Consider the following 18,319-nt stretch of genomic DNA (forward strand, 5'->3'; position numbering starts at 1 on the left):
TTAAAAATTGGAAGTTACTCACCTGAAACGAAAAGGAAATCTATTTGATTGTATTCCTTCAACTTCTCAGTGCGAACCGGGCAAGACATCACACACCGAATGTCACCTTGAGAATTAGACGTTAGTGTCTCGGAATGGGGGCCGATCAGTCTGGATCGTCAGACTTCGGAGTCCAAATCGATCCAAAACACAACTTAATGGGCTGTAAACTCATCAGTCATTTCACCTTAACGGATTCAATTGCTAAGTATTGAGTAATAACAGCAGGTGGTGTGCGGAGTTTAATGTCAGCATCATCAGCCGCATTGCCCTTTGGAAACGGCTTGTGAAATGAAACATTTCTTGGAAGCAACATTGTTTCCTGCTTTCGGACGACAGAATGCCATGGCGGCCACCATTATTAAAGGGGTCCAAGTAATCAACCACGAATACGGCAGTCAATTCATCCACTCAATCGACTAATCACACGTCAGTGTTAATCAAAATATACACAAGACTCAAATAGGTGGGCAGAGCAGTACTTTATTTCAGACCAATATACAGTTATGGAAAAGAATGCTTTTTAAATATCATTGATGATTGTGACCACTTTTTTCAATTGTATAACCGGTGAACCCAGCAGTGTGCAGCAGTGATGCCCAGAGTGGTCATTTGTGATGCAGTTTTATTGATTGCCTGAAAACAAAACAAAAAACACACAATCATCTTTTATTTCACCATCACCTTTTCAATCATCTGATAAGCAACGTCAATGATGATTCCTTTACAGCTAGCTACAAAATTCGATCACTTCTTCAGAGCTCAATTTTTACAACATCTGGCTGGCTAGACATCCTGGCCAAGGTATCCAGTCTCTGACTTTCCAAGCATAGCTTAACACATTCAGTGCAAACTGTCTTTGTAGACCAAGTCAACAATTTGCTAACTCAAACTCTATTCCATTGGAAACTTCATTTGCCAGTAACAAAATATGATAATTGTTTTTTGTACCCTTTTATCTGGCAACAAAACTGACACCTTTTTTACAAGGAGTCATGTTTACATTGACCACAATACCTGCGGTCAGAACGCAAACAAAAAACAACTCTGATAATGTATGCACTGTCCTTGAAATGGATTGGTCCACAGCCGAGACAGCTTTCTTTAGAGCCTCGTCTCACGTGGTGTTGGACCAGAAGACGCCAAAAGGCGCACAACTCAAAGGCAATGCACCATCAGAGTATGAGAGCTCGGGGTAAGAATTTACACCATTGGAAACCTCATTTGCCAGTAACAAAATATGATGATTGGTTTTTTTACCCTTTTATCTGGCAACAAAACTGACACCTTTTTTACAAGGAGTCATGTTTACATTGACCACAATACCTGCGGTCGGAACGCAAACAAAAAACAACTCTGATAATGTATGCACTATCCTTGAAATTGATTGGTCCACACCCGAGACAGCTTTCTTTAGAGCCTCGTCTCACATGGTGTTGGACCAGACGACGCCAAAAGGCGCACAACTCAAAGGTGATGCACCATCAGAGTATGAGAGCTCGGGGTAAGCATTTACACCAATGTTTACATCAATGCAAACATGCCTCCTTGTAAAAAAGGTGTCAGTTTTGTTGCCAGATAAAAGGGTAAAAAAACAATTATCATATTTTGTTACTGGCAAATGAGGTTTCCAATGGTGTAAATGCTTACCCTGAGCTCTCATACTCTGATGGTGCATTGCCTTTGAGTTGTGCGCCTTTTGGCGTCTTCTGGTCCAACACCATGTGAGACGAGGCTCTAAAGAAAGCTGTCTCGGGTGTGGACCAATCAATTTCAAGGACAGTGCCACATACATTATCAGAGTTGTTGTTTTTTGTTTGCGTTCCGACCGCAGGTATTGTGGTCAATGTAAACATGACTCCTTGTAAAAAAGGTGTCAGTTTTGTTGCCAGATAAAAGGGTAAAAAAACAATTATCAAACGCTATTCCCATACAACGTTGGCTGGCTCTGTCACCTGTCTAAGGAATTGAAATAAAACGTGAACGTACCCATTTCACTTGCTGTCAGGCTCTGCGCTCTCAAACACCCCCGCTTTCCGCATGGCCTCAAACTCCTTCAGGGCATCGTAGTTCTTGTAGAAGTTGGCATACGCTTGCTTCCTTGGCTCCATCACACCGTACTTCAAAAACACACATACACACAATAGGTTTGTTTATATCAGCAAATGGGTTTCAGTTGTCATCTCTTCATATTAGTGGTATGTTTTCTGCAGGTACTCCCTTGTCTCCCCGCATACAAAATATGCCTTAAAATGGATATGACAACGCACTCTAATGCACGATTCCTTTGATCCAAATGACAAAGAGTGTTGCAGTTAGTGAGACTTTGCTAGATAAATGATGTTACTTCAAGGGCTGTGTTTGCTTTATGGACCATAACTAACAACTGGCCAAAGGCAATGCTCATAAAACAAGTTAATAAAAGTCACATTGGTATGCCTCCTCCAAATCATTTAACTTTACGGCTTTGCCGTTATCTATAAATCATTCTCGTTGTATAAAAACCTAATTGCTTCCATTGATCAACTTAAAAAATGTGAAATACTGTAAGGAGTCATACACAAGACAACAGTGGAGTCAAAGCTAAAGGTTGACAAAACAAAAATCACTTGCCTCGACTATCAATCTAGCAGGGAGAAATGGGAAAATGATTTCTTTCGAATGAGCCAAATGCAGGTTAATGGGGCCTTGAGTAAATATGTTTAAATATTTGGTTCATGTACTTAGTTGAGAGTTATCCCTGGGCAAAACCTATTTTAAAAATAAGCACCACATGGCCGATGCTCATGATGATGCTGATGAGGACGGCTATGACAATGGTAATGGATACAAAGTACATAGCTACCAAAATGTTTTTGGAGGCCTGGGGCAAAATGACAAATGAGGCCCGAACTGAGGGTCCATTCTTGGCCTCTCTCTGAGGCCCATTATCGTTTTTATGAGGACCCCCGTAAGATCTGAGGCCATGGACAAACAACCCAATCTGCCTTCCCCAATCTGTGGCCCTGTCAAAGCACAACGACAAAACAAAAAAATGCGTTATTTGGACAGAAGTGGTGATGACGGATGGCAAGTGTAAGCACCTTGTATCCGAGGGCTGTTAAAATGGAGAGGCCGAAGGCGATAGGGAGGTGTATACGCAGCCGCTTGCCCAGATGACCACGCATCTGAGGCTTGGCCAGCCTTGCCACAACGCCCGACATCTTGCACTGCAACATAAGCCCCGAGGGGGCATTACGTTAAAGGGAAGCAAACGCACACGACACAACCACTCAAAGCCAGGCACTCGCCCCAGAATATTAGGTATGCTGCAGAAGCTCCCTGAAAATAAACAACTCAACAAATATAAAACAAAAAAACGTCCAGCTGGAACACCGCTGACATGCTAATCAAGCTGCTGTCATTCGACACGGGAGGCCCTTGACCACAAGTTCGACTTACGTGGTCTGCCAGTGGTGAGCTTGCACTCTCTCGTTTGTGGACATTTCCTAAATAAATTAGTAGAGTCATCGATATTATTTAACAAGAAATATACATATAGTGCAGCCATTGTACGGTTTATTGCTCACGCTACTGCGAGAAGGGCTTCTCTACTCGAGGGTGCTCTGGAGAGGGTATTTGACCCACACAACCCGCATCTGGCTAAAAAATATAACAGAATTCGTAATCGCGGGGATGCGCACAGGAAGTAGCATTGTCTATTTGCCGCAATGTTTTGTTTAAAGTAAAATGACACACTCACCCATATATGGACTCGTTTTGCCTACATTGCAGATTCACAGCGCTTTATGGCAGTAGTATTTACATGATTTATCCGTAAACAAGATACCACTAATCAGGAGGCCTCTACTTTTCGGCTACTCAGAAGACTCGGTGCCTTCCACGTTAGTCTGCAATATACAGCAATAGACCATTCAACGCATAACGACGCAATGTCCGATCCACAAATACGATGGAATCATCGCAGCGATCCACTCCGCTGCTCCTGACTCGGTTATCTGGCTTTACCACCTGAATGTAAAATTGAGGTTGTTGCTCTGCATCTACATCGGCCATACGAAAAAAGTAATAGAAAGCAAATTCTGTAAAACCAATGACTCAGTATCATCCCAGTTGGCTTCCTTCATCAATTAAATGCTGCCGAATTGCATAAAAAGCGATTGATAAATTACTACGATGGATTACATCACATTTAATATACATCTCACTCGGGGACAATGAGCAGCTGGGAACATCACGTTAAGTTAATTTCGCTCCAACTCTTGAATCATAATAAGGGGGGAACCCCCAAAAGGAGTTTTATGCAAACAGCTAAAGGTTATTCAAAAACCATAGGGCACAATCGGGCGACATTTATTTTTTGTAACTAACGCTTTTCAGTCATTTTGTCAATCCACTGCTAGATGAAGGCCTCCTCCTCCCTTGGGTCATTGGGCCATGTTTCACGTTGGTGAATGTGGGTGACCCAGGACTGCTTCAGAGACATCACTCGCCACTTTTGTTAGCCGCGAGGAGGAACCGCGTCAGTGGTGAACACGTTCAGCCTTCGGTGCTACAATGACGCACAGTTCCGGACCCTGCATATTATATAGCGTCCGAATACATGAATGTACGGTAAAACGTCGTATTTGTTGCAACATAAGATATTTTCATTGCACGTGTTCTTACTTACATTTACAGCTCAGAAGCCACTTAAGATATACACCGATCGCCGCGTTCTTAAATTAGGCCTTCGGATGACCTTTACTCGCGTCTGCCTATTCGCAAATCACCGTTCCTAAATTAACCACCGCACTAAGATAAAGATCGAGCTTTTACAATAAGCTCGTGTCCATCAGCTTGTGGGAAACACGCAACATATTCCAGCAGCGTGTCTATAAGTAGCTAGTTCTGTTTCATGAATATCACGTTGGCACTGTACCACTAGTTAACGCATCGCTGGTAAGGAATGTAAACGACAGTATTCAGTGACTGTTGTTTAAAGCCAGCGGTGTTATGCGTCCTGAATTTATCATTAGCCCGCCATTAAACGTAGCCCGTAAAGGTGGTGTTCAACCCCTATAAAAGAGCCGTTCGCTCGGCCCGAGTTCCTCTCGACCTCCGGGGTTGGTCGCTCAGGCAAGTCCGTAGGCGTCGCGTGCGTCGACCAGGCCCGAACGTATTTCATTCATTCACTAACTTAATAAAGCTCCGATGTTGTTCCTAAAGCAGTGGCGTTTACGAACAAGACATTTTAAGGCGTTTAAAGCACCAATAAACGAGTACTTACGGTGTTTGTTTTAAGCGGTGAAGAGACACGGAACTAAGTGTCACGATCGGCTCAAGGTTAGAACGTCAGGCCGAGCTTCCAATAGAAGACGCGTTCGGATTGGCTGCTCGACCAATTAATAAGGTCCTCTCTGATTGGGGAAGTGTGAAGGCACGTAGGAACAAAATGCCGTTTCTGATTGGCTACGAAAGGTGAAGGTCGGCGGCTCGACCAATGAGCGCTCCACAAGTGGGAGAATTGGGAATGTATCGACTATAGATTTGAAGCTTTCATGACTGCAAGGATTCATATTCTTGGGTTTTATTCGCTAAATCACGTAGAAAAAAATAAACAAAATAAAAGAAAATAATTAAGTCAGCGTTGACTTTTCCACCTGAAGAAGGAAGCTTGTGTTGCCTCCGAAACGTCGTGATTACTGTTACATTGTATTTATGGCTTAATTTTGGTGATTTCTAAAAGTTTTTTTGGTTTGGCCATGTTTTTGTTTAATGTAGTACGGAGTTAGACTGATGGCCTTAGTCTAAGTTTTCTTTTTGTTGTTGTTTGACTGCATCCCACTGGGATTATTGCACACAGCGTTGGTGTACGGTGCTATTTCAGGAATATTTTGATGTTTTTTTTCCAGGATTTTCTGTTTGCACATGCACAGTCACTTTAAGATATTTTCTTGTTCATGTTTTTGTTTTTTTGTTTGTTGCGGTTGAACCCGATTCAAGAGCCGAATGGCTCCAGGGCTATACCAAATAAATGAAACTATGAAACGTGACTTTATCGAATAAAACCAAAGAGAATATCGATTGCCAACTTTTTTTGGAATCGATTCTCATTTCAGAATGCAGGAATACAATTTCAGAATGCGGGAATACAATGTCCCACCATACAGAAACAACCACTTGACACTCCGATCAAAATCATCACACTGCCATACATAGCAGGCGTTACCAAAAAAGATTTCCAAAATTCTAAACAAACACAAAATCCAGGTTCGATTCAATACAGCACACAAAATCCGTGATGTGATCCCATCCGTAAAGGATGTCATCCCTGACTTACAGTACCCCGGTGTTTACAAATTGAGTTGTATCTGCGGTGACTGCTATATCGGGGAGACAAAACGACATATTTCTGACCGAATTCGCGAGCACAAATCAGATTTGAAACACGGCAGAACGAATTCGTCGGCCGTAGCTGATCATTGCCTCAACACAGCGGGTTCTCATATTGTTTTCTCCGATACCAAAGTACTATGCAAACCTCCCGGTTATTACCAAAGATTTGTCCATGAAGCCATGCAGATATAAACAGACACAACTTCAACCAAAATAATGGTTTTAAATTAAGCAACCACTGGAAAGATGTCATAAACCAAGTCAAAACTTTAGCTACCTTATAAGCACACAGCATATTCTTTCCGAACGTTTCCTTTTTTGTTTCCATTTTTCCATTGCCCCCGTGCAGTGATCCACCGCATCCCCCGCACCGTCAACATAACAAAAAACGGATTAACTTAGCCCCCGCACTCCATCAATGTCCCCTACTTGGCTCCTCCCCCCCCCTTAACCTGTATTTAAGCTCGAGGCTCGCAGAGCCTCCCCACTTGATGCAGCGATCTTGCTGTGACTGTTCCACCTGAAGACGGAAGCTTGTGTTGCCTCCGAAACGTCGTGATTTAATTGTTTTATTTTATTTTACCTACGTGACTTTACCGAATAAAACCAAAGAGTATGAATACTTGCAGTCACGAAAGCTTCAAATCTAGAAATACAATTGAGTTACAATAGAATAATCTAATTTTTCACATGGATAAAACAAATTGTTTTTTTTTAAATAGGAAAGATTTTTTTTATCTAAAGATTGATCGTTAAGGATGGATCGATGGATTGAAAACGCTTTCGCAAAAACGACGATGCGTAAACGTGGGCCGGAGTAACGGAGTGCTGCCCGGACAGCAACGGGGTCAAGGTTTTTTTTTCCCTTAATTTTGCAATTGTTTGGTTTATGCCGCACGGACTTATCTGTGCCGATTTGTTTAGTAGAAAGGTTGTCTTTTTCAACGGTTTTATTTACTTGGATGTCAATTCTACAAAGTCCCTTTAACGTTCCATGAACCCCCATATATGGTAGATTTGCGCAATTTCTGTTAGAAAAAAACTCGAACTTCGTAATTCGCGAAGTTATCCCGGATGAATTTGGCTACTAGTAAGTAGCATGCTGCGATTCCCACGTCACCCACAAATTCTTCTGCGGGTTCATGAATCGCACGGCTCATTCCTAACGTAATTCTCAGATTGCGGTCTAACCTCCGCGATATTGCCCCCCATATTAATGCAAAGTGATCAATTAAATCTATAAATTACGAGAAAACTCACAACAAAGATTTGTGCAGGCCGGAAAACATATCTTCCAGCACTCAATTATGGACATTACATCTACAAAAGTGCTCAGCTTTGTCCAGACCACCAGCTCAAAATAACTAAACGAGGCCTTTTTGTCACAACCACTACAAACTGTTAGAGAACGTGACCATCGTAACATGCACGCGTGAAACGAAGGCAACTGTCGACCAGTTTTGTTCTTATTCGTATTCAGTCGAGTTACCATCCATCTTCGTCTGCCTCTGAGTCGTGGCAAGGAGTACAACTCTGGTTGCTGCTACTCAAAGCGGTGCACAAATCCACTTCACCACTACTCTCCACCTCTGCTGTTAACCGTCAGAATATTGTCGTGCGATAAAATACAATTCACTCGTGTTGTTTTCGTCAAGTTTCACGTTTCATGCCCGAATTCCCTCCATCAAATTACAATTGCAGTCTCTCTCTGCATCTCACAGCAACTCCGCCGCGATCAATGCCAGAGCCTCTTTAGCCTCAAAAAGGGAAGGAGAGCTGAGTTCTCGTTGCATTAATCAAGTGTTTTTTAACACCATACCCAGGACAATAAGGATTTAATATTGGAATTTATTTACATTTAACGCACTCGTACAATATAATACAATTTTAAAGCACATTTAAAATAACATTTTAATCTGACAATTACATTTTAGTCAGTGGCTTGCAACGCGTTCTTTTCAAGGCAAGCTACACTGAAAGTCTTCATTCAAAAATATATTTAAGCAGCAGGCACCCCGCATAGACGACTGTAAACAGGTATCCACCATTCATCACATCATATTTGCAACCTTGTGTAAAACAGCAAGTGTGCAAGTAGCCTTCAGGCATCAGTAACTTTAAAAACAAATCTATATTTAAATAAGCATTAAGCCCACTTACCACACATCAGAATGTTATAATACAACTTATATGTCAGAATTGCATTAAACCATTAAAAAGATTGTATGTACTGTTCGTAAAAGTTCAAGTATATGGCTATTGCATTGTTAAACAGGAAACAATACAGCTGTACGAATACATCTGAAATCTGAGCGTGGGTTAATCTCTTACGCTTAATTTACAAGCCCACACACATCCCATTGTAAACAGCTTCATTCATTCTTACATTGGTATGGTTAATCATTACACTAACCACCAAGACACAAGCAAATATAAAACACTTTTGCCCCAGAAACATTGTCTCGTCAATGCAGTTGGCAATCATAATAGTACTCTAATTAATTTAATCTTTCATGGGGGCATTTAACAGTTAAGGCACAGATGGGTTTTATATTATAAATATGGACCTCAAAAGGCAGTTGGCAAGATTTTTCTACAAACGTGAAACAGCTTCCAGCATTGAAGCGTTGGTCTCTGTACATCGTTGGAACAAGCAGTCTACAAAGATGTTCATGCAATGTTTACTACTGTTGCACACGTTATTGCGTTAACACTGACAAACAAGGTATTGTCTCAAATTCTGTCAACCAACCTCAATCCTAGCAAGCGGAAAAATAATCTATAATTGCCCAGTGTCTTTCTTCTTGGTAAATCTCTGGGTGGGAATGAAGGCACATGTAGAGGAAACAATTTAGTAAAATCCTGGACATGAAAATGGCATGGAAAGCAGAAATCCTAAAAAGTAACTAGCCCAGTGATAAGGATTTAATAAAATATACCCCATCTTAAAAAAGGGGTATAATGGTACATTTAATTGTTATATAGTTTGTGCTTTTTTGGACAGCCCTGCAAGAATATTATTTTGGCTGCACATTACAGAAATATCACACGTACCAAGTTTCACATTTTACATACATTCTAAATAAGTGGCATCACACACTTTGACAACTCTTACCACAACACTGTCCCACAAAAAAATAATTCAAGACGTAGCATGTAAAAAGAAATATATGAACAATTTTTTTTTGTCTTGCAGAATGTTTTTTTCAACTGTGCACCCTACACGCTGCTTGCTGGTTGTAAGTTCAGTGCAATTTCATTAGAACACATGATTCGGCAAGCACTGCAAGGACGTTTTTAAAACATGAGTGTAAAGGAGAACAGAGTGACAAATGAACTGTGACATTACATAATACTGAACCCCAAGGTTCTTCAACTATGAAGGCTTTGGAGTGTCCTGCCAAACTATTGCCCAGTAAGAGAGGTCTCGCCTAGGCAAAGAGATACAGAACAGCGAGTTGCTAAAGAGCTTAGAAAGAGCTGTAAGCAAGCGATAAAGATTCGTGAGATGATGAACACGACATACAGACAAGAACATTGTAGACAGTCGGTTAATTTAGTTGCAGAATCCTGCTGTATACCACAGAAAAGCAGAGATCAAACGAGACCTCTATCTCATTCACCACTGTCCTGGAAAACCAATAGAATCAACTTCACTCTACAAGCAGCCATAGTGAATCGAAGACAGCGAATTGGAGCCGGCAAATTAGAGCCGTTGAAGGTTGCGGCGGCTGCGCCTGCTGCCTGGCAACCCGCTCCCCGCTGCTGTGGTTGCGCCACCGTTTGACGGCGTCGCGCAGCATTTGCACATGCCACGGTACGCACACAGGCAACGTGTGCAGAAGTCGTAGGCGCAGGAGCCGTTTGTGCAGAGAGCACGTGTGTGAGAGCGCGTGCAGCGCGCCGGCCAGCTGCAGCGGTGGCACACGCGGAGCTGCTCGTCCTGACACAACTCCCGTGCTGCCTGCGAAACCAAAACAAACATTTATAATTTTTTTTGGGTTCCATCCAAAATCCCCATTGCTCTGACATGTTTTCGGCACGATGTCCGACGTTTCATACCACGTGCTAGGAACATCTTAAGCAATTGTTCTTGAAGCTCCCACCATGGGAAGCAAAACATTGGGGACATCATGCCGAACCACACGTGAACACGCATCGGAGAGCCAAAGAGCACAACCTAAAAAATAACCTGCACATTAGTATTAACCTGTTATATCGGGGACACGGTATATATGGCCACATTATATCAAAGACAGACTATATCAGTGTTCTTCATTGCAAGGCCCGTGGACCACTGGCAGCCCCCTGGTGGCCTTTAGTGCGACCCCCGACAATACAAATACGAAAATACCCCATCATCACGCTTTCAAACACAGTGGTTTCAAATGTGTGACGGCCCTCATACTGATGTCTTATTGGTGAAAGTGGCCGCCCTCTGAAAATTAGTGAACAACACTGGACTATATGCTGAGTAGGGTCTCATCCGGTCTCATTTCCCAACTTGCCTTAAAAAAGCGGCTGGCCCTGTCAGCTGGCTCTCTTGCGGCACCACCACTCTTTGTTTCCGTAGCCCCCGGACCCACAGACTTGCTTCCCCGCGATGCGCGATTTTGTCGTTTCAATAAACCGGTTGTAGATAAACTCCCATTCTCTTTCATGTCATGGAGGCAGCGGGACATGCGAGTCTATGGAGCGAAGGGAAGGTGATGTAGGGAACATTGGGGATGAAGAACATTGGGATGAAAAACATTTCAACAAAAACATCCAAAACCCACAATGAGACGTGGTTATGATTATGGTCAGCATGAGAACCAATGCTCGAGTAAGTTTTAACTATTTATAAGTTGGTTTGACCGATTCTACACTGAAATAAAAGGCTTTTGCACGTACAGAATTTTAGTGTCGAGTTATTAGCGAATCCACTGTGCGTCGAATGATTCACTAATACAAATTTAATAGTGTTCTTAAATTGTTAATGGAACCCAGATCACACTTGAAAAACGATGCAATGTTGTTTCGTTTGTCCCAATGGGTAAACATCTTCTGATTAAAGAGAGGCGATAAGAACACTCGTATGCATTTTTCCAGTTGTGTTCTTACAACCAGTTTCTTCAACAACGGGGCCACAGCATATCCACAAGGGAGGGCGAAGAGATAATTTAATGTACAGGAGGCTAGATGGATTATTGGCATCAAGAGATCACGATAGACAGCTTGGGAAATCCTTTATCCAGAAGTCGCGAGATCATGGCTAATGATGATAACGAGAGACCAGTAGAAGTTGCACCCACCTGCTTGCTGGCCGCACTCCGAATGAGCCAGTGTTTGCGCAGTGTCTTCCTCTCATAAGTGACGATCTCCTGCCACTGCTTGCTCACCACCAGCACCCTGGTTACAAAGCCAAGAGAGCACACTTCAATCAATTTACACGGTAATTAACATGACAATGTTATGGCAGTTGTTTCCACTGAACACTGCCTGTAATGAACTTACTATATACAGTGAAACCTTGGATTGCGAGTGACTTGGTCTGCGAGACGAACACATTTTTTAAAATAAATAATAATTTGATAAACGAGCGATGTCTTGCAATACGAGCAGTATGTACAGTATACGCTTTGAGACTGACGCCATCCAGACTGCCACTTTACGCCCAACCTTATGGAAGAGGTACGTGGATGACACTTTTGTCATCTGGCCACATGGCCGGCCTGCTCTAGACCAATTCTTCGACCACATCAATTCCATACACCCAGCCATCAGATTTACCATGGAAGTCGAAAAAGATGGCAAGCTATCTTTTTTGGATGTCCTAATAAAAAAGAGACCTGATGGTTCAATGAGCCACTCCGTCTACAGGAAAGCTACCCATACGGATGCTTACCTGAAACCGGATTCCCACCACCATCCATCCCAGAAGAATTCCCTCATCAAGACTCTGCACCATAGAGCCCAATGCATATCCGACCAGGAACACATAGCCAGTGAACTTAAGCACGTACACCAAGCTCTTAAGGCTAATGGTTACTCCGACTATACAATCCGCAAAGCTATCACTCCAACCATGAAGAAGGACCCTCTTGAGGAGCCTTTCAAAACCATCACTTTACCCTACATCGCGGGGATCACAAAAAAGATCTCAAAAATCTTGAACAAACACAAGATCCAGGTCCGATTCAACACATTACATAAAATCCGTGATCTGGTTCCATCTGTAAAATATGTGATTCCGGACATACAGTACCCTGGCGTCTACAAACTAAGTTGCCTCTGTGGTAGTAGTTACATTGGAGAAACCAAACGACATGTCTCGGACCGCATTCGTGAACACAAAGCAGACCTAAAACACGGTAGGACCAACACCTCGGCCATGGCAGATCACTGTTATAATTCAGTAGGCTCACGTGACATTGACTTCGCCAAGACAGAGGTTCTTTGCAAGCCATCTGGCTACCATGAGAGATTTGTTCATGAGGCTATCCACAAATACAAACACAGGGACAATTTCAACCGAGAAGATGGATTCTGGCTTAGCAATCATTGGAAGGATTCGATAAACCATTTCGGGTCTTAACTGATTGTTCACGCTTACGGTGGCTTTCAGACCGCATCCATCATTTTCGTCTCCCCCCTCCTCTTTTCCGAATATAGATGGACTCATTCATCTGAACTAACTGTCAAATCGCTCTCCGTGGTGCTAACGTTAAAAAAGCCACTTTTTTCAAATTTTCTTGCTGTGGTTTTCACACCTGATGATGATTGCTTGTGTTGCAGTCGAAACGTCGTGAGAATTGTATTGTTTATATTTTTATTATTTCATTGTTTCCCTTCTACGTGACTTTACCAAAAGAACCAAGAATATAAGGTATTTTGTATTCATCATTTTTATATGAATACAGTATTTTTTGGTTGTGGAACGAATCATCTGAGTTTCCATTATTTCTTATGGGGAAATTCGCTTTAATATACGAGTGTTTTGGATTACGAGCACGTTTCCGGAATGAATTATGCTCGCAATCCAAGGTTTTACTGTATAAGCCACTATGCAAATTGTACAGCAATGGCATGGAGTGATAGACTTGTCTAGATAACAGCAGAAAATGGTGCAGCAAATATTCAGGTGAATATTTCAAACAAGAATTGCCTAAAACTACCCAAGTCTATTATGGACAGGAAAACTACATTCAAAGAAAGATTATGGGAACATGGAAGCACGAACGGTGAGACCGTGAGGCAGGCCTAGAAAAAAAAAGGTCGTTTGAAATTGTGAACCAGGATATGGACTGTCAAGTGGACATGGATGAGTGAATACAAAGATTCAAGAAGGCATAATCCACATGATTGGGAAAAAATGTTTGGAGTAATGGGAGGATATGGCCTTAAGCAGGAGAAAGTAAATTTTCAGAAAGGTTTGGAACAGGAGAGAACAGCAATTCCAATGGTTGAGCTCAAGCATATGTGCAGTGTGCTCACCTGGCGACATCACGGGGTGGCAGGTGCAGCAGGACCTTTTGAATGACGTGTCGGAGGTCGCGTGCTACCAGCTGACCGAGAATGTCCACGTGCTCCTCGCCCATTTTGCGGCCGATGAGGTGGACGAGGCGTGCTCTCAGTTCAGGGTTCACGAGCGCCGAGGGGTTCATCATCGCCTGCCCCCCGTGGCTGGGAGTGCTGCACGTGGCGTCGACGTTCAGGCGCTTGTGAACGCAGATGGCGAGCTCCCAGGCAAATCTGACGGTGTCACCGAAAAGAATGTCAGATGTAATAAAATTGGTGACCGTCATCACCACCATCACTATTACCACAATGCTCACCACCAACACTATCCTCACCACCACCACCTAAAGTAACCAAATTACAGTACACAGAATCACCCAAAATGCACCCAATGAAACAAAAAGTCTCCTTCGATCAGACTTTAAATAATGTCATACAGCACCGTTTCACTGCCAAAATAATTTCGTTCAATTGCACACAAAATAAATCGCTAACAATAACCCAACAATCACCTGAGTGCAGGCGTGTGCGCCGCATTAGGTGCAGGGACACAGCGCGAGCAGACCCTGGCTCCACCTCCGCAGTCGCCACCGCCAACTCCACCAATGCCCGACGGCTCGTGAACATGGCTGCACTTGAGCGCGAATCTGGTCAAAACCCGACACGCGCTTCCACCTGTAGCAGCTTCACCCACCGCGGCTACACGCTCAACACCCTCGCTGGCTGTGCCACAGCCTGGAGGAATCTCTTGCAAAGAAGCGCGAGAAAGTCTTCGCGAATGCGAGCGCTTGTTGGAATCTCTTCTGGGTAAAGTGACGTGGTCGTACACGCTTAACGAATGTTCGCACATTGGCTCGTGCCCCCTGCCTCCTGCAGATTCAACGTACGGAGGCTTTGAGAAGTCGGGGCGAGTCGTGGCGGTCGGTTCCATTTTGGCTGGCTTCTTCGCAGGGCTGACAGGATAATGCCTTAAACTCCGGCGACAACCACCGATGCCCGCACCTGTAGCGTCACCTTTTGGCTCAAAGCAATCGTCCAATTCCATTAACTTGTCATTTCCTGTGGTCAACTCAGGTTTGTCGTTACTGGAAGAGCACGAGGCTTCGCGTGGCAAATAGTCCTCATCCATCAGCCCTACTCCCGAGTCTCTATCTCTGCTCTGAGACGCTGCTCCAATCTTAGGCATAAATATACTGGCAGGGGAGGATAAAAACACCTCCTCCATGGAAGGAAAGAGAGCTTCATGGCTGCTTCGTTGTGTACGAGGACCAGAGCTGAGTATGCTCAGCTCGGCAGTGTCAACAAACAGGATCGGCACTGCAGCAGGCATTGCAAAGGATGTCTGGGGATGTCAGTCTCTCCTTGGCCTGCCGTTGTTTCCTCCTCTGAGCAAATCTGTGAAGGTAGAAGGGCAATAAAAACAACAAATTCAGAAATTAATTTTGTACCTGTTTATCAGCTTTAACGTCACACTAAATGGAAGGCGAATTGCTTGCTTCATTGATAGCGGATGGTACAATTGTGTTTAGCATGAGGCTTAAACGAATGAAGAACATTTTGTATGACTCTTTCCCGAGTGAAACCCGTCAAATTTAAGTGCGGATATTCTAAAATGTAGATATATTTTTTTTAAATACAGACTCCATTATATACAGTACGTGCCAAGCTCAACTTTGTCCCCTCTAGAATATCAGAATGTGTTCCTCAGTCACGATCGTCCACATCCACGACATACGAATGGATGCACAAATGCCAATTCTTGTGCTGCTAAACGTGACTCAAAATATACTATGGTTACAGAATTTTTTAAAGTATGTTTTCATTACAGTACCCGTTTGTGAAAGTTACCTTCCAACTGGAGACGAACCTAAAACGCGACACAAAGGCAGTTTATCTCAGCCGGCTCAAACTCGTACATTTCACAACATTACCATTATTAACCCAACTATCACACGAAACTGGGGAGAATGCATGCGAGAGATTGCTATTTACCGATATAGAGCTTATATTCGGTGTTTAATCGATAGATTAAACCACCCGCAAAGCAGCAAATTCAACGTAAATCCAAATCGCGAAATGGAGGAACACGCTTGCCGCCTTTACAAGGGCGAGTCCCCTCATTTAATTCGTATTTTTTGTTAAACATATACACACTCGCATTCACTGACAGACAGCACAAACGAAAGGTAACAATGTCAGCAAAGCGTACTAAATATGTACATATTCTAAAACAACACGCGTTGCTGAATTTTCATTTGATTTCGCGAGCGAAGGCGTCAAGAAAATGAGCGCCTTTTTTTTGACCCGCCAAAAAAAACCTGGACGGGGCGCCCCGTCTCGCAGCGCTCCCTCGCCTCCTTTCAATTAACTCGACACCACTACGCCAAAGTACTCACAACTTCACGACGGTCGCCGAAACACGTCTCACTTTGTGCACTTAAAAAAACACTAAGTATCAATTGTGGTTCACGGTAAGAGGGTTAACAAGTGCAAGCGCGGGATCAGCAGTCAATTTCACAATAGCTTGTGCCATTGAAACCGCTGTCAACGTATATACCCAAATAATTAATTTGCTTTACATTTACAATAAATGTATAATGCATTCAATAATAATTTATTTTACCTCACGTTAATTCACCACGACCAATATTCAACGATCTGCTTCTGTATATAATGAAAGAATGTGGCACCAAGGCCGCGAGCAAGCCTTACGTTTATCCTAGCGGCCTTTACCGGTTTCGGGGCGAGGTTTCCCCGGGAAATGTCGGGCTCGAGGGGTCGGTCTCCGAAGTCGACGTAACGAGGCGATCTATCTGCACAAACTTCTCAACGTGACCCGTGGAGTTGCAAAGCATTCGCTGGAGGCCATGTATTTAAGTTTTTAAAAAATAACCCCTCAAGTGTTGGAAAATAATTCAACACCGGGCAAGCACAGAGCACAGCTGCGCGCGGGAGAAATCCGCGGGCAACTCTGAGCCTTTTAAATTTGGAGCCCACTGAAGCAGCGACTCCGCCCCCAAGCCCCGAAGGCGCGTGACGTCAAAATCGTCGTATCGGCCGGCGCCATCTTGGATAGGGATGTTGTTGTCAAGGGCGGACGAAACCCTTCTCACAACTCCTTCCCTATCCAAGATGCCCCCCCCCCCCGCCTTTCTCACAACTTCCCCTATCCAATATGGCGCCGATACGCGGCTTCTGGTGGAGGGGGAGACAACCCCGGGCGATGTCACCGGCGGGTGTCCCGCTCATTGCCATCGGGCGGTTGTTAAGGGGGTGGGGGGGGGACATCAACCTTAGCCAAGATGGCGAATGTATATCCTCGTTCGCGATTGGTTTAAACATTATTTAAATAAATAAACTTGGTGGGAGTGAGGGGGGGCCGCCGAGGGGGTGGGGGGGGCGCCTTAATATTTACATTGAACTGCCCATATAGGACTCACCACTGTGATCTCTACATTGGGTCAAACTTAACATCTCTTAATGTTCGACGGCTTGTGCACCAGATATTATTTATTCACGCTGTGCTTACAAAAAATTCCGCAGACTACCTGCTGGATCTCCTCTCTGTTTTAAAGAACAAATTTGACCTCAAGTCTTCGCTCATTGACCAGCTTCACATTCCCTATTGCCGTACAAAAGCCGGAGGAAGGGCCTTTGCTATTGATGCCCCCAGGGTCTGGAATGCTATTGCCAATAAACTGCAACATGAATCACTACCTATGAGATCTTCACTCAAAACTGCTCTAGAGGAGTTGTACACCCCTAGCTGCCACTGCTATTCAGTGGCCTAAAATATGGCTCTAGATTTTGATGTTATAATTTATTTATGTAGTTTATTGTTAAAAATTCGGTCACAGTCCCTATGATCACTGTTACATTGCATTTATGGCTTTTATTTTGGTGATTTCGAAAACGTTTTTTTTTGTTTTGGCCATGTTTTTGTTTATTGTAGTACGGAGTTAGACTGATGGCCTTAATCTTAGTTGTCTTGTGGTTGTTGTTGTTTGACTTGCATCCCACTGGGATTTTTTGCACACAGCGTTGGTGTACGGTGCTATTTCAGGAATATTTTGATGGTTTTTTTTCCTGTATTTTCTGTTTGCACAGTTACATAATCACTTTAAGATGTTTTCTTGTTCATATTTTTGTTTGTTGCGGTTGCACCCGATTCAAGAGCCGAATGGCTCACAGGGCTATACCAAATAAATAAACTATGAAAAACTATTAAACTAAACTATGAGAGGGTGGGGGGGGGACGCCGAGAGGTTGCTGGGGGGGCGCCGAGAGGGTGGGGGGGGCGCCGAGAGGGTGGGGGGGCCGCCGAGGGGGTGGGGGGGCGCGCCGAGAGGGTGGGGGGGCGCGCCGAGAGGGTGGGTGGGGGGGCCGCCGAGGGGGTGGGGGG

The 18,319-nt window shown here is 43.7% G+C and overlaps 2 protein-coding genes across 3 annotated transcripts; both read right to left on the reverse strand.

The window, feature by feature from the left end:
- Positions 1-502: 502 nt before the first annotated feature.
- On the reverse strand, positions 503-5,454 carry COX6C (cytochrome c oxidase subunit 6C). The gene is made up of 4 exons (XM_032959397.2): positions 5,309-5,454; positions 3,123-3,248; positions 2,029-2,159; positions 503-675 (listed from the first exon to the last, which is right to left on the reverse strand). The coding sequence occupies exons 2-3, from the start codon at positions 3,240-3,242 to the stop codon at positions 2,034-2,036; spliced, it is 246 nt and encodes an 81-aa protein (XP_032815288.1). The 5' UTR covers positions 3,243-3,248; positions 5,309-5,454; the 3' UTR covers positions 503-675; positions 2,029-2,033.
- A 2,793-nt stretch (positions 5,455-8,247) lies between these two features.
- On the reverse strand, positions 8,248-16,939 carry LOC116945179 (uncharacterized). Of its 2 annotated transcripts, none has more exons than XM_076068934.1 (6): positions 16,630-16,939; positions 14,430-15,312; positions 13,894-14,151; positions 11,712-11,808; positions 10,922-11,105; positions 8,248-10,377 (listed from the first exon to the last, which is right to left on the reverse strand). In XM_076068934.1, the coding sequence occupies exons 2-6, from the start codon at positions 15,245-15,247 to the stop codon at positions 10,124-10,126; spliced, it is 1,611 nt and encodes a 536-aa protein (XP_075925049.1). In that variant the 5' UTR covers positions 15,248-15,312; positions 16,630-16,939; the 3' UTR covers positions 8,248-10,123. The 2 variants fall into 2 exon arrangements, with proteins under 2 accessions (XP_075925049.1, XP_075925050.1); XM_076068935.1 differs by having other exon boundaries at positions 16,651-16,938.
- Positions 16,940-18,319: the final 1,380 nt, after the last annotated feature.

The sequence above is a fragment of the Petromyzon marinus genome, chromosome 23, assembly GCF_048934315.1.
Source record: "Petromyzon marinus isolate PM22_M1 ecotype Great Lakes invasive population chromosome 23, UKy_Petmar_22M1.pri1.0, whole genome shotgun sequence".
NCBI lineage: Eukaryota > Metazoa > Chordata > Hyperoartia > Petromyzontiformes > Petromyzontidae > Petromyzon > Petromyzon marinus.

Excerpts from the sequence above, each read along its gene's own strand:
- LOC116945179 (XM_076068934.1), bottom strand. The coding sequence starts at position 15,247 with ATGCCTGCTGCAGTGCCGATCCTGTTTGTTGACACTGCCGAGCTGAGC. Across the intron at positions 11,106-11,711 it reads GGAGTGCGGCCAGCAAGCAG|ACTCGCATGTCCCGCTGCCT; the intron begins GTGGGTGCAACT and ends TTCGCTCCATAG. Across the intron at positions 10,378-10,921 it reads CAGCCGCTTTTTTAAGGCAA|CACGGGAGTTGTGTCAGGAC; the intron begins GTTGGGAAATGA and ends TTTCGCAGGCAG.
- COX6C (XM_032959397.2), bottom strand. The coding sequence starts at position 3,242 with ATGTCGGGCGTTGTGGCAAGGCTGGCCAAGCCTCAGATGCGTGGTCAT. Across the intron at positions 2,160-3,122 it reads TAACAGCCCTCGGATACAAG|TACGGTGTGATGGAGCCAAG; the intron begins GTGCTTACACTT and ends GTGTTTTTGAAG.